General features: G+C 46.6%; 1 protein-coding gene across 1 annotated transcript in view; it reads right to left on the bottom strand.

Annotated features, from left to right (window-relative positions):
- Positions 1-1,099: 1,099 nt before the first annotated feature.
- Positions 1,100-22,092, bottom strand: part of COMMD7 (COMM domain containing 7) — a 319,129-nt gene continuing 298,136 nt past the window's right edge. The window contains exons 5-10 of the mRNA XM_050807315.1: positions 4,994-5,050; positions 4,873-4,910; positions 3,204-3,294; positions 2,844-2,893; positions 2,410-2,458; positions 1,100-1,857 (exon numbers count right to left, since the gene is read on the bottom strand). Coding sequence (XP_050663272.1) covers positions 1,781-1,857; positions 2,410-2,458; positions 2,844-2,893; positions 3,204-3,294; positions 4,873-4,910; positions 4,994-5,050 — 362 coding nt within the window. The 3' untranslated portion in view covers positions 1,100-1,780. The remainder of the gene's footprint in view (positions 1,858-2,409; positions 2,459-2,843; positions 2,894-3,203; positions 3,295-4,872; positions 4,911-4,993; positions 5,051-22,092) is intronic.

The raw sequence follows: 22,092 nt of genomic DNA, 5'->3' as shown, positions 1-22,092 counted from the left end.
ATGACCCAGCAGTTCCATGCCCATGTAATTACCTTATAAATACACCTCCATATGTGCAAAACAACACATATACAAGGATATTCTGTTGTGGCATTATTTGTAAGAGAAAAAGAATGGAAACAACCTAGACACCCATCAGCAGGAAACTGATTAAATAAATCATCCATTTGAAATAAAACGGTACATTTGTTACTAAGAATGACGCAATTCTCTGTGTTCTGATATGGAACGATTTCCAAGTTGAATGGAAAAAAAAAAGGTGCAGGACGGTGTGTACATAATGCTACCATTTGTGTGGGAAGAAAAGTGAAACTATATGCATATCTGTTTGCAAATGCAGTTAATGTCTCCAGAACACAGAATAAACTAATAACAGTGGCTGCTTCTGGGGAGGAGAACTGGGTAACTGGGAAACAGTGGTGGGGACGGGTTATTACCTTACACTATACTTTTTGAATCATGGGCATGTTTTATCTATTCAAAACTTTATAAAATTTCTGAGAAGGTATTTGCCGGGAGCGGTGGCTCATGCCTGTAATCCCAGCACTTTGGGAGGCTGAGGTGGGCCGATCACGAGGTCAGATCAAGATCATCCTGGCTAACATGGTGAAACCCTCTCTCTACTAAAAATATAAAAAATTAACTGGGTGTGGTGGCAGGCGCCGGCTGAGGCAGGAGAATGGTGTGGACCTGGGAGGCGGAGCTTGCAGTGAGCTGAGATCACACAACTGCACTCCAGCCTGGGCGACAGAGCGAGTCTGTCTCAAACAAACAAACAAACAAAAAAATTCTGAGAAGGAGACGTATTGGAGGAGGAGGAGCAGGAAAAGTCACATGCTAGGGTGGGGGCTAAAGCCATCTGTACACAAAGCATTTCAATTTCACATGTTATGCTTTTTCCTGGGGCTTTTAACCTGAGTTTTCCCCGGAATTGCTCTTACGAATTCCAGCACTGGAACAGACACAATTTCACTGGAGACCCAGGATCTTCACAAAATCAGGGAGATAATTTTTAAAGACAAGAGCAAGCACTAGCTCTCTGCAAGGTACACCACTCTTTAATCCATGCAGTAGAAAGACAACTGGATCCAGACCTTTGCTTCAGAACCTTTTTATTCATCATCTAACCAACAGAGGTGGTTGGCTTGAGCTCAAACTAAAATGGCCTCAAAAGGCCTGCCTCGTTACAACATGACAGGGCAAAACCAGAAGTGGGGACAGAGTTTAGCCTCAGTTCTCTGCAGATAAAACCAAGCATGTGTTTACACACAGGTGCCTCATTAAAAACTGACTGGCAGTGTTCCACCAGCACAGACCCAGAGTGTGCAGAAATCCGTGGGGGCTCTGTACACGTCATTCAGACAATCCACCGATTCCTCAGCCATAAACAAGCTCTTGCTTTTTGGGAGGAGGGTGATTAGCATGTTATCTTGAATGATGGCACCATTTGTTTACTCTGGAACTTTGAAGGGGAGGTGACAATTTACTTTCTCCCCTGAATCTGAGATGCAGTGGCCTGTCACAGTATCTAAAATGTGTCCTGGAAGACAGATAGGTGGTGGAGGTTGCCCTAACACAGAGTTTACGGGGTAATTGTGTTGGGCTCTTTAAGTACTTAATCCTGTTGTTTTTCAGAAACCCTTTGCACCTGGGCTCCTAAGAAGCCAGCAGGGCCCCATGGAGCATCCCACAGGCCTGTGAGTGAAGTGCCTCTCAGAGCAGTCACCCAGGGAAGGGAGGAGGGCAGGGAACGGGGCCAGGGGAGATGCAGGGACAGAAATCAGCAGAAACACTCCATGCTGGTTCTGACTCGCTCCATCTCGTGCAGGAAGCCGTAGAACTGAGGCAAGGTTAATTCTGGGGAGAGAAAATTCAGCTTCAGATAAATCCACAGAATCATCCAAGAAAATTAATTTCCACGCAGAGGATTTTTTTTTCTTTTTTGGCTTAGTACCTCTAAGCAGTTCTTGATGGGTAATTGATCATAATAAAGAACTGAGAGACTTGAATGCAGAAGGTTCTCTGCTCCATAGGAAAAAAAAAGGGAGTGAGTGTTCAAATGGCACAGCTCCACAGCACAAAGAGATGAAAGGGTATCATTCGGGATGTTCAATGGGACTTCTACGGCAAGAGCTTCTTGCTCATCAACCTTCTTCTTCAATCCCAGACATTCTGTTCCCTCCCTTTCCCTTTTTCAAAACGGCTCTTCAACTGTGGGGGCTCCAACCTGCCAATGGCTTTCTAACACTCCTTGTGCCATCTTTTAGGAGAGGAAAGGCAGTGGAACAGCTACTCCACAGCTGGCAATGACTGTTTTATAGAAGACATGATTTGTGGTGAGTGTCACCAGCCCCTGACTGCAGAGAACATGGAAAAGGTGAAGAGGTTCAAGAGGGAATTCAGACTCACCTATATACACATTTTCGGTTTGATTTCCTTTCTTAACCACCAACTTTAGCTGATGAAAGAAAAAGAAATAATTTAAATTAAAATGACAACTGGGCAAATAAATTAAAACCCTTTGACTTAATTAAGCTTCCAACCTGAGAGTCCTACAGGAGCAGTATGGATCATCCACCACTGAAAATTCTAACAATTCCCATGATTACAGGAACAATCACATGTCAATGAATCATACTAGGATCTATTCATCTGAAAGTAGGCATGTTAGTGACCACATCTGTAGCTGGCCACACTGCTCTGAGATAGATATGTAAGGTACTTCAGTAAAACATCCATTTAAATGGATATTTAAATGGATGGATATTTAACCCAATGTAGACTTGATAATTTTTAACCAAGTCAAAAATCTACCCATTTTCAAGGATCAGGAGAAGACTTACTTGTAAAAATATACTTCCCACTTTCTCCAATTCGCTGCTCCCAGATGTCACTGTGACAAAAAAAAAAAAAAAGAGAGAGAGAGAAAAATAACAAGTGACAGATTGAGGACTGACCCTGAAGACCCCAGTTTTGCAGTTGTCCAGCAGAAGCCATGTGGGGGCAAGTATGAGGGCAGCAAGGTGTACTTCTGGAAAGTCAACTTATCCAGAGCCATGAATTGAAACAGCTACTGAATGTGGGCAGAATACAAAACAGCAGGTGCTGCCTCAACAGTGCCTTCCCCACAGTGGCTGTGTCACAGCCTCTGCACCCCGACCCTGTACCACCCAAATAACCCAGGACTGGTTGTAACTAGTTACCTCCAAATTTCCACTCCATATCTATGAGCTGGTTAATCATCAGAGTCTGACCAATGGCCCACTGAGCAAGGGTGGGAGCATTCTGCTTCCACTGGAACAAAAGCAAAAGCCAAAGTCAATTACAAGAGGAAGAACCTCCCCTTCTCCATCCTGCCCCAACACTGCAATATTTAGCATTGACACAGATAGTGGGGAGGGTGCAGAACCAAGGGCTCAACCTATATGCACATACCTAGGGATGGAGGAGGGTACAGAGTGGCAGACCACAACATTAATGTTGTATTTTTCATTCCAAGATTTAATCCATCTTGGAATAAAAACTGTGCTGCCATCATACTGGCCCCCACATGGCTTCTACTAGACAATTGCAAAATTGGGGTCTTCAGGGTAAGTTCTCAATCAGTCACTTGTTATTTTTCTTTTTGTCACAGTGACATCTGAGAGCAGTAAACTGGAGAAAGTAGGAGGTATATTTTTACAAGTAAGTCTTCTCCTGATCCGTGAAAATGGGCAGATTTTTGACTAGGTCAAATCAGGAAAAATGATTAGAGATGCACTGAATAGCGCTGGTTAATGCTGTGCGTATGACACTCGCTTGAAGCCAAATGAAAACCTTAGGCTGGGGAAATGATAATACTGATGGATGGTTTCGGCTTACTTGGCATTTTCCGTTGTTTTCTCTCTTCGTGATATAAAAGCAAGGGGCTGGGCGTGGTGGTTCACGCCTGTAATCCCAGCACTTTGGGAGGCCGAGGAGGGTGGATCACCTGAGGTTGGAAGTTCAAGGACAGCCTGGCCAACATGGTGAAACCCCGTCTCTACTAAAAATACACAATTTGGCCGGGTGCGGTGGCTCATGCCTATAATCCCAGCACTTTGGGAGGCTGAGGCGGGTGGATCACAACGTCAGGAGATAGAGACCATCCTGGCTAACACGGTGAAACCCCGTCTCCACTAAAAATACAAAAAATTAGCTGGGTATGGTGGCAGGCGCCTGTAGTCCCAGCTACTCGGGAGGCTGAGGCAGGAGAATGGTGTGAACCCGGAGGCAGAGCTTGCAGTGAGCCCAGATTGCGCCACTGTACTCCAGCCTGGGCGACAGAGTGAGACTCTGTCTCTAAAAAAAAAATAAATAAATACAAAATTAGCCAAGCATGGTGGCACATGCCTGTAATCCCAGCTACTTGGGAGGCTGGGGCAGGAGAACTGCTTGAACCCAGGAGGTGGAGGTTGCAGTGAGCCGAGATTGTGCCATTGCACTCCAGCCTGGACAACAAGAGCGAAACTCTGTCTCGAAAAGAAGAAAAGAAAAGAAAAAAGAAAAGAGGCCAAGCACGGTGGCTCACGCCTGTAATCCCAGCACTTTGGGAGGCAGAGGTGAGTGGATCATGAGGTCAAGAGTTAGAGACCATCCTGACTAACACACAGTGAAACCTCATCTCTACTAAAAATACAAAAAATTAGCCGGGCATGGTGGCATGTGCCTATAGTCCCAGCTACTCAGGAGGCTGAGGCAGGAGAATCACTTGAACTTGAGAGGCAGAGGTTGTGGTGAGCCGAGATCACGCCACTGCACTCCAGCCTGGACAGAAAGCGACTACCTTTAAAAAAAAAAAAAAAAAAAAAAAAGCAGGTGATCTTAATTAACCTTGATTAAGAGGAATTATACCTTTTCAGAAAAGTAAGTGGCTTTCTCCTCACTAAGGCCTACAAGAGAACAGAAGGAGATATTAACATAATAAAAAGCCTCAGAAGCCAGTCACCCTGAGCAACCTTGGCCAATGACCTACCCAGAGTTATAAAATCCGCCTGGACCTGCTTGGCTGTGAGGCTCTTCTTCAAAGCACCTGGGAGGCAGAGGAGAAATCAGTTAGAAAGGCAGACCAGTGAATTAGTCAGCAACAAGTATTTAATGGGCACAACGTATGTGACCTAAAGGACAAAAGGAACACTCAAAGACTGGCCAGCTCCAAGAAGATCTCAATCCAGCCACGGGGAAAGAGCATCCGAAATGACCAGAAAACAAGAAAGACAGTACATTTTTAAATTTATTTATTTTATTTTAAAAATATATTTATTTTTTTGAAATGAAGTCTCGCTCTGTCGCCCAGGCTGGAGTGCAGTGGTGCAATCTTGGCTCACTGCAACCTGTACCTCCTGGGTTCAAGTGATTTTCATGCCTCAGCCTCCTGAACAGCTGGGACTACAGGCGTGCACCACCACACCCAACCAATTTTTGTATCTTTAGTAGAGACTGGGTTTTACCATGTTGACCAGGCTGGTCTCGAACTACTAACCTCAAGTGATCTGCCCACCTCGGCCTCCCAAAATGCTAGGATTAAAGGGGTGAGAGCCACCATGCCCGGCGCATTTTTTTTTTTAATTGTACAACACAATTATTTATCCCTCCAGCAAGTGTGAGAGAAGTCAGAGACAACAGAAAAGACTTCACGGTCTTGGGGTTGGAACAACTGGTCTGAGCAATGAGTAAGGCTATGAATTCCTGGAGCAAAAGGCAGGGGAGCGTAATGTCAGGTTGGGCACAGGGGGCAACCACCTAGAGCCCCACAATGCATTATGTAGCCACTATTGCATGTGGTTATGCAAAGTTTTTTTTTTTTTTTTTTTTTTTGAGACGGAGTCTCGCTCTGTCGCCCAGGCTGGGGTGCAGTGGCCGGATCTCAGCTCACTGCAAGCTCCGCCTCCCGGGTTTATGCCATTCTCCTGCCTCAGCCTCCCGAGTAGCTGGGACTACAGGCGCCCGCCACCTCGCCTGGCTAGTTTTTTGTATTTTTTAGTAGAGACGGGGTTTCACCGTGTTAGCCAGGATGGTCTCGATCTCCTGATCTCGTGATCCGCCCGTCTCAGCCTCCCAAAGTGCTGGGATTACAGGCTTGAGCCACCGCGCCCGGCCGCAAATTTTAATTAAATAAAATTTAAAATTCCATTCCTCAGTCTCACTAGCTATTTCCTGTGTCAAACGATCACACAAGGCCAGGGACCATTGTATTGAACACTGAAGATTACAGACCATTTACATCTGCAGAGAAAGTTCTATTGGATGGCGTTATCCTAGGAAATTAGCTTTCACGCAGTACACCAAGATTGACCAAACAGACTAACCTCTACAATTCACAAGTCACTTCCAGAGAGGCTGTCAAAACTTCTCAGAAGCCCTAGGAACACTCCCCTGTGGTGGCCACCTTGTTTTGCTAGGCTCCAATTCCTGAAAACAAAGCCAGCAATCTGGGCTTCTCAATGTTTAACCTGCAGGCTACATCTCCAGTCAGAATTTGGCAACCACTCTCAAATTTTCCACTTTTTAGTTCACCAGAAAATGACTAATTAAAGAATAGGAAGATGCCCACCACCATCAAGGGAAGGCCCTGAACCTATACCCTAAACCCAAGTCCCCACCCCCACCTCACTCCAGAAAAACAATCCTAAAGGCTGTTGTACCGGTAAAATCAACCATATAAACAAAGGGAGGAAATCTTTTATCTCCAAAATCAGAGTGAGCAAGGAAGCCACACAGAATAAAAAAGGCAAGACCCCAGGAAACCGTAGCCATAAAGGCCCTCTGAGAAGGTGGCTACTTCCCAGCCAATCCAATTAACTCATAACTACCATGAATATAGCTTCTTGGTTTATACTGAATTCAAATCCAATACTTTATTTGACAATCCCAAAACACTGGGCTTTATTATTGTAATTTTTTTTTTTTTTTTTTTTTTTGAGACAGTGAGATGGGGTTTCACTCTATCGCCCAGGCTGAAGTACAGTTGGGCAATCTCAGCTCACCTCCCCCTGCTCAGCGGGGTGCTCAAGCAATCCTCCCACCTCAGCCTCCCACACAGCTGGGATTACGACGCCCAGCTAATTTTTTTAATTTTTGTAGGGACAGGGTCTTGCCAAGTTGCCGAAACTGGTCTCAAACTCCTGAACTCAAGCAATCCACCCACCTTGGCCTCCCAAAGTGCTGGGATTACAGACAGGAGCCACCATGCTCAGCTATTATTTTAACTTTATTTACCACGAAAGATTAAGCATTTTTGGGAGAAAATCTGTCAAATCCAGATAGTCAAGAATTGTACTGCCAAGAATTCACCCAACCAAGCTGCACCCAAAAGCACACTGAGATATACAAGGGAAGCTCTTTAGCAATGTGGATAGTAGGGACGAAAGGTCATGGAGAGACCAGGCACAGTGGCTCACGCCTATAATCCCAGCACTTTGGGAGGCCGAGGTAGGTGGATCACTTGAGGTCAGTAGTTCGAGACTAGCCTGGCCAACATGGCAAAACCCCATCTCTACTAAAAATACAAAAATTAGCCGGGCATGGTGGCACACGCCTGTATTCCCAGCTACTTGGGAGGCTGAGGCAGGAGAATCGCTTGAACCCAGGAGGCAGAGGTTGCAGTGAGCCGAGATGGCGCCACTGCATCACAGCCTGGCAACAGAGCAAGACTCTGTCCCAAAAAAAAAAAATAGAAAAAACAAAACAAAACAAAAAAACAGGCTGGGTACCTGTTACACAATTAGCTGGGAGGCTGAGGCAGGAGAATCATCTGAGCCCGGGAGGTAGAGGTTGCTGTGAGCCGAGATCTTGCCACTGCACTCAAGCCTGGGCAACAGAGCGAGACTCCGTCTCAAAAACAAACAAGCAAACAACAACAAAAACAACAAACAAAAACTCAGGTCAGACCATGTCTTTTTTTCTGCTCAAAGCCCTCTACTATCTCCTATTTCACTCACAGTAAAATCCAAAGGTTGTACAATACCCTGCATGCTCTGGCCTCCTCTTAGAACCCCTAGGCTCTCTCCCTTGCTTACTCTGCTATTTTTAGAATATGCCAAGCAGCTTTCTACCCCCCGCCATTTGCCCTTGCCGTTCTCTGCACACAGCTCATCCCTTCGCTTCATTCAGGGTTGTGCCTGACTCTTACCTCCTCAGAAAGGATCCCTGACCATTCTATTTTACATTTTTTCTTTTTTTTTTTTTTTTTTAATCTTATTTAAAATAAGATTTTACCCAGGCTGGACTGCAATGGTGTAATTACGGCTCACTACAGCCTTGACCTCCTGGGCTTAATGGATCCTCCCACCTCAGGCTCCTAAGTAGCTGGGACTAGAGGCACGCCCCACCATGCTTGCCTAATTTTTAATATTTTTTCTAGAGATAGAGTCTCACTATCTTGCCAGCCTCGAACTCCTGCACTGAAGCAATACTCCTACCTCAGCCTCTCTAAATGCTGGGATTATAGGCATGAGCTGCCAAGCCCAGCTTCATTCTATTTTAAATAGCACTGCCCTTTACTCATACTCCTATAATGCTGTGGAATATTCTGCATTGCATTTATAACTACCCAACTTTATGTTATATATTTATTATCAAGTTTTCCACTAGAACATCAGCTTGATAAGAACAAAGACTAGGCTCATTTTGCCTACTGCTGTGTCCCAAGCTCCGAGAGAAATGCCTGGCAAAGTTTATTGGTTGGCACTCAATAAAAACATGTTGAATGCAAGAATCCTTACAATGGAATGCTATCCAGGCTTTTAAAAAATTATGTAAGGCCAAGTGCTGTCATTCCAGCACTTTGGGAGGCTGAGGTGGGAGGATACTTGAGCCCAGGGGTTCAAGACCAGTCTGGGCAACACAGGAAGACCCTATTCTACAAAATAAAAAAAATTAGCAAGGTATAGTGGCATGGACCTGTGGTCCCAGCTACTCAGGAGGCTGAGGTGGAAGGATGGCTTGAGCCCAGGAGGTTGAGGCTATAGTAAACCATAATTGCATCACTGCACTCCAGCCTATGCAACAGAGTGAGACCTCATTAAAAAAAAAAAAAAAAAAAAGGTAGCTCAGTAGCTCTTGATGGACCAATCTGTATAATATAATGTCAAGAAAAAAAGGAAAGGCACCTATAATCCCAGCACTTTGGGAAGCTGAGATGAGAGGACTGCTTGAGGCTAGGAATTTGAGACTAGCCTGGGCATCATAGCAAAACCCTGCCTCCACAAAAAAATAATAAAAAATTACTTGGGTATGGTGGTGCACACCTGTAATCCAGCTGCTCAGGAGGCTAAGATAGGATGATCACTTGAGCCCAGGAGTTTCAGGCTACAGTGAGCCATGATGGCACCACTGCACTCCAGCCTGGGTGACAGAGCAAGACTCTATCTCTAAAAATAAATAAATAAAAATAAGTGTTACTTTGGCCGGGCATGGTGGCTCACGCCTGTAATCCCAGCACTTTGGGAGGCTGAGGCGGGTGGATCACATGAGGTCAGGAGTTTGAGACCAGCCTCGTCAACACGGTGAAACCCTGTCTCCACTAAAAATACAAAAATTAGCTGGGCATGGTGGCACACACCTGTAGTCCCAGCTACTTGGGAGGCTGAGGCAGGAGAATCACTTGAACCCGGGAGGCAAAGGTTACAGTGAGCCGAGATCACACCACTGCACTCCAGCCTGGGCGACAGAGTGAGACTCTGTCTAAAAAAAAAAAAAAGGAAACAAAGCCAAGTGGCTTATAGGCCAGAGGGTCCCCACACCAAGTTCTTTCTAACACCAGGCCATTCTCAGAAGCTATCTTGGTGCTGTGGTACCAGGCAATGCCTTGACAGTTGTTGACAATGAAGGCAACAAAGCTGCAGGGACCGAAGAGCAAGCTCTCCATCCTGAAGTTACCTCGGGAGGGCAGAGGCCAGACCTGAAACATGGATTGGCATCATGCTAGGTCTCAAGTGCTTAACCTCTTTTTCAGCTTTTTCCTTTGGTGATTCCTTTGTCCTAGGCAAATACCAGCCACAAGACAGACCTTCAACCTTTGACCCTATGCCAGACAGAATGAAAACTGTGTTGGGGCCTCTTGGAGGATGGGGTGGGGGGAGGGATAGGATTAGGAAAAGTAGTTAATCCATGATGGGCTTAATACCTAGGTGATGGGCCGGGCAAGGTGGCTCACACCTGTAATCCCAGCACTTTGGGAGGCCGAGACAGGTGGAACACGAGGTCAAGAGATCGAGACCATCCTGGACAACGTGGTGAAACTCCATATCTACCAAAAAGTATAAAAATTAGCTGGGCATGGTAGCACGTGTCTGTAGTCCCAGCTACTAGCGAGGCTGAGGTAGGAGAATCGCTTGAACCCAGGAGGCAGAGGTTTAAGTGAGCCGAGATCTCGCCACTGCACTCCAGCCTGGTGACAGAGCGAGATTCCGTCTCAAAAAAAAAAAAAAGAAAAGAAACCCTAGGTGATGGGTTGACGGGTGCAGCAAACCACCATGGCATACTATGTAACAAACCTGCACACCCTGCATGTGTACCCCAGAGCTTAAAAAAAAAAAAAAAAGAAAATTGTGTAAACTCCAACACTGCAGTCAGCAGAACATGATACATGGGGAAATTTAAGAACATCCTTCTGGGCCGGGCACGGTGGCTCACACCTATAATCCCAGCACTTTGGGAGGCCGAGGCAAGTGGATCACGAGGTCAGGAGATCGAGACCATCCTGGCTAGCACGGTGAAACCCCGACTCTACTGAAAACACAAAAAATTAGCCGGGTGTGGTGGTGGGCACCTATCGTCCCAGCTACTCGGGAGGCTGAGGCAGGAGAATGGCGTGAACCCGGGAGGCGGAGCTTGCAGTGAGCCGAGATTGTGCCACTGCTGCACTCCAGCCTGGGCGGCAGAGCAAGATTCTGTCTCAAAAAAAAAAAAAAAAGGGCCGGGCGCGGTGGCTCACGCCTGTAATCCCAGCACTTTGGGAGGCGGAGACGGGCGGATCACGAGGTCAGGAGATTGAGACCATCCTGGCTAACACCGTGAAACATCGTCTCTACTAAAAAAATACAAAAAAAACTAGCCGGGCGAGGTGGCGGGTGCCTGTAGTCCCAGCTACTCGGGAGGCTGAGGCAGAATGGCGTGAACCCGGGAGGAGGAGCTTGCAGTGAGCTGAGATCCGGCCACTGCACTCCAGCCTGGGAGACAGAGCAAGACTCCGTCTCAAAAAAAAAAAAAAAAAAAATTCTTCTTCAAACACAGATAACTTTGAGATGGTCCTTTTTTTCTTTTTTTTTTTTGAGACATGGAGTCTTACTCTTTTCCCCCCGACCAGAGTGCAGTGGCGCGATCTTGGCTCACTGCAACCTATGCCTCCCAGATTCAAGTGATTCTCCTGCCTCACCCTCCCAAGTAGTTGGGACTATAGGTGCATGCCACCACGCCCAGCTAATTTTTTGCATTTTTCGTAGAGACTAGGATGGTCTTGATCTCCTGACCTCATGATCCGCCCACCTCAGCCTCCCAAAGTGCTAGGATTAAGGTGTGAGCCACCATGCCCGGCCTCTTTGTGAACTCCTGACCTCAGGTGATCCACTCACCTCGGCCTCCTAAAGTGCTGGGACTACAGGCGTGCGCCAATGCACCCAGCAACAGGCACCAATTTTTACCAGAACTGTTGCCTTAGCTAAACCCTCAAAGCTGTCAAACAATATGAAGGACAAAACAAATGGAAGTGAGGGCGAGGATTTCAGCTTTGCCAAGACAGGTGGAAAAACAGCAAACATTGTTCTTATTCAGTGTACAAATGGGAGCCCAAGGAATGGACACAGGCTTGGTGAAAACTCCCGGAGAAGGAAGCAGATGGGAGAGGATGGAGAGCTGCTTTCATCCAGTCATTACTGACCCCGAAGGCTGTCCAGCTGAAGCCACCCTGTAAGGCTCACAGAGATGCTGGGAAACATCAATGAACTGAACAGACAACAATCTCTGCCCTTATGAGGCTTCCATTCTACTGGCAGGAGAAAGACCACAGCAATAACGTAACACATAAGCCACACAGGGTATGAGAAGGGGGAGGCTAGGCACAGTGGCTCACGCCTGTAATCCCAGCACTTTCGGAGGCCAAGGCAGGTAGATCTCAAGGTCAGGAGTTCAAGACCAGCCTGGCCAACATGGTGAAACCCCATCTCTACTAAAATACAAAAATTAGCCAAGCATGGTGGTGAACGCCTGTAATCCCAGCTACTCGGGAGGCCGAGGCAGGAGAATCGCTTGAACCCAGGAGGCAGAGGTTGCAGTGAGCCGAGATCATGCCATTGCACTCTAGCCTGGGCAATACAGTATGACTCTGTCTCAAAAAAGAAATAATAATAAAACTGCCCTCCCGCCAAAACAAAAAAAGAAAGAAGGGGGAAAGTGTCATGGAGAAAAATAGTAGGGTGGCGCATGGGGCTGGCAGTCCTGGGGAATTTACTTCAACGTTTGATTAAATACCACTTATGACTACACTTCATTGCTGATTATTCTTTTTTGTGTGTGTGGCTACAAAGAACTCACTGGGGAGTGGGGAAGGGGAGTTACCTCCTTTTTATAAAAATAAAATAAAAAAAAATAAAAATCAGTTATGGATCACCCACAGGGGCCAGATATCTTGCTAAGTATCAAAATAAAAATAGGGCCAGGCATGGTGGTTGTAATCTCAGCACTTTGGGAGACCAAGGCAAGTGGATCACCCAAGGTGAGGAGTTCGAGACCAGCCTGGCCAATATGGTGAAACTCCGTCTCTGCTAATAATACAAAAAATTAAGGCCAGGCACGGTGGCTCACGTAGTCCCAGCACTTTGGAAGGCTAAGGTGGGTGATCACGAGGTCAGGAGTTTGAGGCCAGCCTGGCCAATATGGTGAAACCTCGTCTCTACTAAAAATACAAAAATTAGCCACGCATGGTGGTGCATGGCTGTAGTCCCAGCTACTCAGGCGGCTGAAGTAGAATAATCGCTTGAACCCGGCAGGTGGAGGTTGCAGTGAGCCGAGATCGCACCACTGTACTCCAGCCTAGGCAATAGAGCGAGATTCCATCTCAAAAAAAACACAAAACAACAACAAAAAGAATTAGCCAGGTGTGGTGGCACATGCCTGTAATCTCAGCTACTCAGGAGGCCAAGGCGGCAGAATCTCTTGAATCCGAGAGGCAGAGGTTGCAGTGAGCCGAGATCACGCCACTGCACTACAGCCCGGGTAACAGAGTGGGACTCCATCTCAAAAAAATAAGTAAATAAAAATAAATAAATAAATGAAATAAAAATAGGCAGCCAAGCAGGGTGGGGAGGTCGAGGCTACAGTAAGCAGAGATTGTGCCACTGCACTCCAGCCTGGGCAACACAGCCAGACCCAGTCTCAAAACAAAACAAAACAAAACATAAATAATAAAAAAACAGGCAGCCAGGCATGGTGGCTCATGCCTATATCCCAGCACTTTGGGAGGCTGAGGCAGGTGGACTGCTTGAACTCAGGAGTTCAAGACCAGCCTAGGAAACACGGCAAAACCCTATCAAAAATACAAAAATTAGCTGGGAGCGGTGGCATGCGCTTGTGGTCCCAGCTGCGTGGGAGGCTGAGGTGGGAGGCTCACTGAAACTCAGGAAGTCAAGGCTACAGTTAGCAGAGACTGTGCCACTGCGATCCAACCTGGGCAACACAGCCAGACCCAGTCTTAAAAAAACAAACAAACAAAAAGAATAAAATAAAATAAAAAAACAGGCGGCCAGGCGTGGTGGCTCATGCCTATATCCCAGCACTTTGGGAGGCTGAGGCAGGTGACTGCTTGAACTCAGGAGTTCAAGACCAGCCTAGGAAACATGGCAAAACCCTGTCTCTACCAAAAATACAAAAATCAGCCAGGAGTGATGGCACGCACCTGTGGTCCCAGCTACTTGGGAGGCTTAGGTCGGAGGCTCGATGGAGCTTAGGGAGTCAAGGCTGCAGTGAGCTGTGATCACGCCACTGTACTCCAACCTGGGTGACAGAGCGAGACTCTGTCTCAAAAAAAATTAATTAATCAAAAATAAATTAATTAATTAAAAACAGGCTTAAATAGTGACCCTACTGCCAAGTTATCTGTAATCTCAGCTAGGAGATAACACCTAATAAAAATGACAATCATAACATTAGCAGCAGTACGCTACCACTTAGAGAAGTGAGCACCTTGTTACATTTATTATCTTTATCCTTGTAATAAAAGTATAAGTCTACTATTAGTTCTCAGGTACCATTAGGTCTCCGAGCTATTAAATCCTTGGTGAGTAAGCAAGCACAGGAGGGCCACCCAGCAGCCACGTGCTGGACTGGAATCCTATTGAGATTCTGATGGGAACTCACTCCAAACAAACAAAATACAGGAGACAATGGGGAAATTAATACTGACCTTGTATTTTCCTTTTAGATATGATAATGGCATTGTAGTTTGATAAGGGGGAAATTCCTTTTTTTTTTAGAGATAGATAACTAAGTATTCAGGAATAAAATGATATGTCTGATACTGCCTTTAACATAATCCAGTTTGCACTGGGCATGTTGCCCACCCTGTAATCCCAGCTACTCAGCAGGCTGAAGTGGGAGGATTGCTTGAGGCCAGGAGTTGAGACCAGCCCAACCAACACAGCAAGACCCCCACATCTCTAAAACTAAACTAAACTAAAGTAATCCAGTTCAGAGAGCAGTGAGAAGCCATGGGTGGGGTCCACATGAATCAATCTGGCCATGGGTTAGTCACTTTTGAAGGGTTTTCTTTGGTTTGTTTTTTAGAGACAGGGTCTTCCTCTGTTGTGCAAACTGGAGGGCAGTGGTGCAATCATGGCTCACTGCAGCCTGGACTCCTGGGCTCAAGGGATCTTCCTGTCTCAGCGTCTGAAGTAGCTGAGACTACAGGCAAGTAGTTGGGACTGCAGGTGCGCACCACCATGCCCAGTTAATATTTTTTTTATTAGACAGAGTCTCACTGTCACCCAGGTAGGAGTGCATGGTGTAATCTTGGCTCACTGCAACCTCTGCCTCCCAGGTTCAAGCAATTTTCATGCCTCATCCTCCCAAGTAGCTGGGGTTACAGGCATGTGCCATCACGCCCGGCTCATTTTTGTATTTTTAGTAGAGATAGGGTTTTGTCATGTTGGCCAGGCTGGTCTCAAACTTCTGACCTCAAGTGATCCGCCTGCCTCAGCCTCCCAAAGTGCTGGGATTACAGGCATGAGTCACCATACCTGGCCATTGTTTTTCCATTTTTTGTAGAGGTAGGGTCTCACTACGTTGCCCAGGCTGTTCTCCAACTACTGGCCTCAAGAGATTCTCCCCCTTTGACTTCCCACAGTGCTGGTATTACAGGCATGAGTCATTGTGCCTGGCTGAAGTCAGGTGTTTTAAAGAATTATATACTAAATAGTACAAGAAAAACATTTCTTAAAAAAGGCAAAAAAGGCCAGGCACAGTAACTCATGCTTGTAACCTCAGCACTTTGGGAGGCTGAGGTAAGTGGATCACCTGAGGTCAGGAGTTTGAGACCACCCCGGCCGATATAGTAAAACCTCCTCTCTACCAAAAAAAAAAAAAAAAAAAAAAAAAAAAATTAGCCTGGTGTAGTGGTGTGTGCTTGTAATCCCAGCTACTCAGGACGCTGTGGCAGGAGAATCGCTTGAACCCAGGAGGTGGAGGTTGCAGAGAGCCAAGATTGTACCACTGCACTCGAGCCTCGGTGACAGAGCAAGACTGTCTCAAAAAAATAAATCAATAGGCCGGGCGCGGTGGCTCAAGCCTGTAATCCCAGCACTTTGGGAGGCCGAGACAGGCGGATCACGAGGTCAGGAGATCAAGACCATCCTGGCTAACACGGTTTTTTGTACTAAAAAATACAAAAAACTAGCCAGGTAAGGTGGCGGGCGCCTGTAGTCCCAGCTACTCAGGAGGCTGAGGCAGGAGAACGGTGTAAACCCGGAAGGAGGAGCTTGTAGTGAGCTGAGATCCAGCCACTGCCCTTCAGCCTGGGCGACAGAGGGAGACTCCGTCTCAAAAAATAAATAAATAAATAAATAAAATAAATCAATAAAATAAAAAGGGGCCAGACGCGGTGGCTCACGCCTGTAATCACAGCACTTTGAGAGGCCAAGGTGGATGGACTGCCTGAGCTCAGGATTTCGGGACCAGCCTGGGCAACACAGTGAAACTCCGTCTCTACTAAAATACAAAAAATTAGCTGGGCGTGACGGCATGGGCCTGTGATCCCAGCTACTTGGGAGGCTGAGACAGGAGAATCGCTTAAACTCAGGAGGCAGAGGTTGCAGTGAGCAGAGACTGTGCCACTGCATTCCAGCCTGGGCAACAAGCGAGACTCTGTCTCAAATAAATAAATAAAATAAAATAAAACAAAATGCCAAAAAAAGATCAGTACTTTACAAAGTTTTTACTTGACTCTCCACCTGCCAAAAAGAAAAAAAGAAACCAAAAAGTTCCATCATTAACTATGCTTCACAGATACTGGTTAAGCAGGTTTCTTTACTGCAAGACTTTTCAGAACCTGAGATGTGTCAATGTGTGCTTGAATCTCCAGGGTTCCAAGGCTGGGGTTGGGGGGAGAGTATTTCGGACTCTGGACACACCAATTTGAGGAAGACTGATCTGGTGGTTTCTTGGGGCCACTTCAGCTCTAACAAACTGTACTTCTACAATAACAGCTTGTTGCACAGGCAGGACCAGGCTAAAGGGAAAGGACAGTGATGAGGGCCTGGAGGCTCTTACATTGCAGATTAGATTAGGAAAGGCCTTGAATACCAAACTGAGGCCTACAGACTTCATTACGCAAGGTAAACAGTTGAGAGGAGCAGCATGATCCAAGCTGTGCTGTAGTAAGTGTGCTCCAGGGCAAACTGGAGTCTAGATGGGAGAATGGAGGTGGAGATGTAACTGCCACAACTAGACATGCAGGGCTAAGAAACTGTTCTGGGATGGCAGCCTTTGGGACTAGAAAGAAGGAATGCACAAGGACAAACGATAAGAAGGGGCCAGGAAGGCCGGGGGCAGTGGCTTACACCTGTAATCCCAGCACTTTGGGAGGACAAGGCGGGGTGGATCACCTGAGGTCAGGAGTTCGAGACCAGCTTGGTCAACAAGGTGAAACCCCATCTCTAATAAAAATATAAAAAATTAGCCAGGCATGGTAGCGAGTGCCTGTAATCCCAGCTACTCAGGAGGCTAAGACAGGAGAATCGCTTGAACCTGTGAGGCGGAGGTTGTAGTGAGCCAAGATGGTGCCACTGCACTCCAGTGTGGGCAACAAGAGCAAAACTCCATCTCAAAAAAATAAAATAAAATAAAATAAAACTTAGAAGGCTTTGGGACATTAACTAGCCCAGACATACATTCACATCCTCATTATTAGGTAAAAGTTTTATCCCATAATTTAACATAAAGGAATAGGACTGATCACTAGCTGCTCTATCAATAAATAAAGGCCATAACAGCTGGGCACAGTAACACGCCTATAATCCCAGCTACTTGGGAGGTTAAGACAGGAGAATCATTTCAGCCAAGGACTTCAAGACCAGCCTGGGCAACAGAGCAAGACCCTGGCTCAACAAAAGTCCCAACAAAACAAAGGTTACAGTTGAGCAAACACTGTGTTAAGTACTTTACAGGCATTCGTCCATTCATTCCTAACACCACAATAAGCTGCTATTATTATTCTACTTTTCAGATAAGAAACTGAGGTTCTACAAGGCTGAATTGTCCAGGACCAAATGGCTACATTCAGTGATGGGACCAAAACTCAAATCAGAGTGAGCCTGAAAAGCCCATCTCTTCATTGGTATGCTGAGTTCCTCAATTTCCTCTATATCTATAGAAAATGACCTACTATAGGCCAGGCACAGTGGCTCACACCTGCAATCCCAGCACTTTGGGAGGCTGAGGTGGGCAGATCACCTGAGATCAGGAGTTTGAGACCAGCCTGGCCAACATGGTGAAACCCCGTCTGTACTAAAAATACAAAAATTAGCCGGGCATGGTGGCACATGCCTGTAATCCCAGCTACTCAGGAGGCTGAGGCAGGAAAATCGCTTGAACTCGAGAGGCAGAGGTTGCAGTGAGCCGAGACTGAGCCACTGCACTCCAGCCTGGGAGACAAGAGCGAAACTCCATCTCAGAAAAAGAGAAAAATATAAGCTAGGCCAGGCATGGTGGTTTATGCCTGTAATACCAGCGTTTTGGGAGGCCAAAGCAGGCAGACTGCTTGAGCTCAAGAATCAAGACCAGCCAGGGCAACATGGTAAAAACCTCGTCTCTACAAAAAATACAAAAATTAGCCAGGTGTGTTGGGGCATCTGTAGTCCCAGCTACTCAGGAGGCTGAAGTAGAAGAATCACTTAAGCCCTGGAGGTGGAGGTTGCAGTGAGTTATGCTGATCAGTCCGCGTGAGACCTTGTCCCCTTGCAAAAAAAGAAGGAAAATATAGACTCAACATCCCCTGTGACAGTCACAGCATCTCCTAAATCATATTCAATTCGCTCTGCATGTACTGAGCACCTGCTTTATGCCATTACCTTGCTTCTAACCATGGCTTAGGAAAGAACAAGACTAGCCCCTGACTTTGAGGAACTATCTATTAGAGCCATGAGACAGATACATCAGATACAAACAAAACAGCAGGAACAACAGAAACCTGTAAATGAGTACTGACCAAAATGATAGCTACAGATAAAAAGCATATCTCAGATGCTGGAAGGGGAGGTCACTGTGAACTCAAGCGATTTGGGAAGGCTTTCTGAGACAGCACAGGGGCGGAGCTCAAGGACTGGGAACAGCTGAAGGCAATCTAACAGGATCCAGTGGGGGGGCCAGGTGTGGTGGCTCATGCCTGTAATCCCAGCACTTTTAGAATCCGAGGTGGGAGGATCACTTGAGCCTAGGATAGATGGAGATCAGACTGGGCAACACAGGAAGACCCTGACTCTATTTATTTTTAATAGGCAGGGCACGGTGGCTCACACCTATAATCTCAGGACTTTGGGAGGCCAAGGCAGGCGGATCACCTCAGGTCAGGAGTTCGAGACCAGCCAGGCCAACATGGTGAAACCCCAACTCTACTAAAAGTACAAAAAATTGCGGCCGGGCGCGGTGGCTCAAGCCTGTAATCCCAGCACTTTGGGAGGCCGAGACGGGTGGATCACGAGGTCAGGAGATCGAGACCATCCTGGCTAACACGGTGAAACCCCGTCTCTACTAAAAAAAATACAAAAAACTAGCCGGGCGAGGTGGCGGGCGCCTGTAGTCCCAGCTACTCGGGAGGCTGAGGCAGGAGAATGGTGGGAACCCGGGAGGCGGAGCTTGCAGTGAGCTGAGATCCGGCCACAGCACTCCAGCCTGGGCGACAGAGCGAGACTCCATCTCAAAAAAAAAAAAAAAAAAAAATTGCTGGGCAGGGTGGCTCACGCCTGTAATCCCAGCACTTTGGGAGGCCAAGGCGGGCGGATTACCTGAGGTCAGGAGTTCGAGACCAGCCTGGCCAACATGGAGAAACGTCGTCTCTACTAAAAATACAAAAAAAAAAAAAAAAAAAAGCCAGGCCTGTTGGTGGGCGCCTGTAATGCCGGCTACTCAGGAGGCTGAGGCAAGAGAATTGCTTGAACCCAGGAAACGGAGGTTTGCAGTGAGCCGAAATCATGCCACTGCACTCCAGCCTGGGCGACAGAGCAAGACTTCGTCTCAAAACAAAAAAAAAAATTAGCTGAGTGTGGTGGTGCGCATCTGTACTCCCAGCTATTTGGGAGGCTGAGGCAGGAAAATCGCTTGAACCCAGGAGGTGGAGGTTGCAGTAAGCCAAGATCACACTACTGCACTCCAGCCTGGGTGAGAGAGTGAGAATCCATCTCAAAAAAAAGAAAATAGGCCGGGCACGGTGGCTCAAGCCTGTAATCCCAGCACTTTGGGAGGCCGAGATGGGCGGATCACAAGGTCAGGAGATCGAGACCATCCTGGCTAACACGGTGAAACCCTGTCTCTACTAAAAATACATAAAAAACTAGCCGGGCGAGGTGGCGGGCGCCTGTAGTCCCAGCTACTCGGGAGGCTGAGGCAGGAGAATGGCCTGAACCCGGGAGGCGGAGCTTGCAGTGAGCTGAGATCCGGCCACTGCACTCCAGCCTGGGCGACAGAGCGAGACTCTGTCTCAAAAAAAAAAAAAAAAAGAAAAGAAATAATAAATAATACAAATACAAATACAAATACGAAAAATTAGCCAGGCGTGGTGGTGCATGCCTGTAGTTCCAGCTACTCAGGAGACTGAGGCAGAAGAATTGTTTGAACCTGGGAGATGGAGGTTGCAGTGAGCCAAGATTCGAGATCTTGCCACTGTACTCCAGTCTGAGTGACAAGAGCAAAACTCTGTCTCCAAAAAACAAACAACAAAAAAAAGGACACAGTGTACAGTGTGGTGGGGAGCATAGATGAGGAAGACAGGAAAGACTGGGGACAGGGACACTAGACAGAGGTCTCCCGAAAAATTAGTGCCCATAGCAGGTATTTGGTAGACAGGTCTCAGCCCTTAGATAAACCCATTTCCAAAGATGAAGGCTAGAGAATGAGAATAATGACTTATGGTTCTGGATGGGCATGGTGGCTCATGCCTGTAATCCCAGCGCTTTGGAAGGCGTGGCCGGCAGATCACCTGAGGTCAGGAGTTCAAGACCAACCTGGCCAACATGGTGAAACTTGGTCTCTACTAAAACTACAAACATTAGCCAGGCATGGTGGTAGGCACCTGTAATCCCAGCTACTCAGAAGGCTGAGGTAGAAGAATCACTTGAACCCGGGAGGTGGAGGTTGCAGCGAGCCGAGATCGCACCACTGCATTCCAGCCTGGGTGACAGAATGAGACTGTCTCAGGAAAAAAAAAAAAAAAAAAAAAAAAAAGGCTTGTGGTTCTGCACTTTAGGTACCGTGTTGGTCAGGCTGGTCTCGAAATACTCACATTTGTGAGTAAGAAGAGGTTGTAACGATGTTCACTGTGGCGTTGTTTGTAAGGGTGAGATGTGAGAACAACGGAAATATCCAACAACAGGAAATAGATTAAAAGGAGATATATTCAGTCTATGGGATATTACAGCCACCTAAAGAATGAAGGTGATGTCACCAGGTATAATGAAAAAAATGTGAGTTCCAGGACACGTTTTACGGTTTGCTACCATTTATGAAAACAAAGCTACATAAATGTATATGTTCATTAGTGTACATAAAAATATAAAAGGCTATAGTCCAAAATTATATTGTGATTATTTCTAGGGACGAGAGTAGGAAGAGAGTAAAAGGGGATTTTTACTTTTCACTCTCTATAGCTCTGTACTGTTTTTGAAAGTTTAAAATGAAAATTTATTCCTCCTGGTGCAATGGCTCACACCTGTAATTCTAACACTTTGGGAGACTGAGGCGGGCAGATCACTTGAGCTCAGGAATTTGAAACCAGCCTGGCCAGCATGGCAAAACCCCATCTCTACAAATAATAATAATAATACTACCAAAAATAGCCGGGTGTGGTGGTGCACGCCTGTAGTCCCAGCTACTCTGGAGGCTGACATGGGAGGATCACTTAAGCTTGGGAGGCGCAGGTTGCAGTAAGCTGAGATCATGCCACTGCATTCCAGTGTGGGCAACAGAGCAAAAGCCTGTCTCAAAAAAAAAAAAAAAAAAAGTATTCCTATATAAAAAGACTTTGGCTGAGTGCAATGGCTCACGTCTGTAATCCCAGCACTTTGGGAAGCCAAGGCGGGCAGATCACGAGGTCAGGAGTTCAAGACCAGCCTGGCCAATATAGTGAAACCCCATCTCTACTAAAAATACAAAAATTAGCCAGGCTTGGTGGCACTTGCCTGTACCTGTAAATCCCAGCTACTCGGGAGGCTCAGGCAGGAGAAGCACTTGAACCCGGGAGGTGGAGGATGCAGTGAGTAAAGATTCCGCCACTGCACTCCAGCCTAGGCGACAGAGCAAGACTCCATCTCAAAAAAACAAACAAAAAAAAGACCTCATGGCCAGGTGCAGTGACTCACTCCTGTAATCCTACCA

This window comes from Macaca thibetana, chromosome 10 (assembly GCF_024542745.1).
Source record: "Macaca thibetana thibetana isolate TM-01 chromosome 10, ASM2454274v1, whole genome shotgun sequence".
Classification (NCBI taxonomy): Eukaryota; Metazoa; Chordata; class Mammalia; order Primates; family Cercopithecidae; genus Macaca; species Macaca thibetana.
Note: the sequence above shows the minus strand (reverse complement) of the source record. Positions and strands in the feature narration are given on the sequence as shown.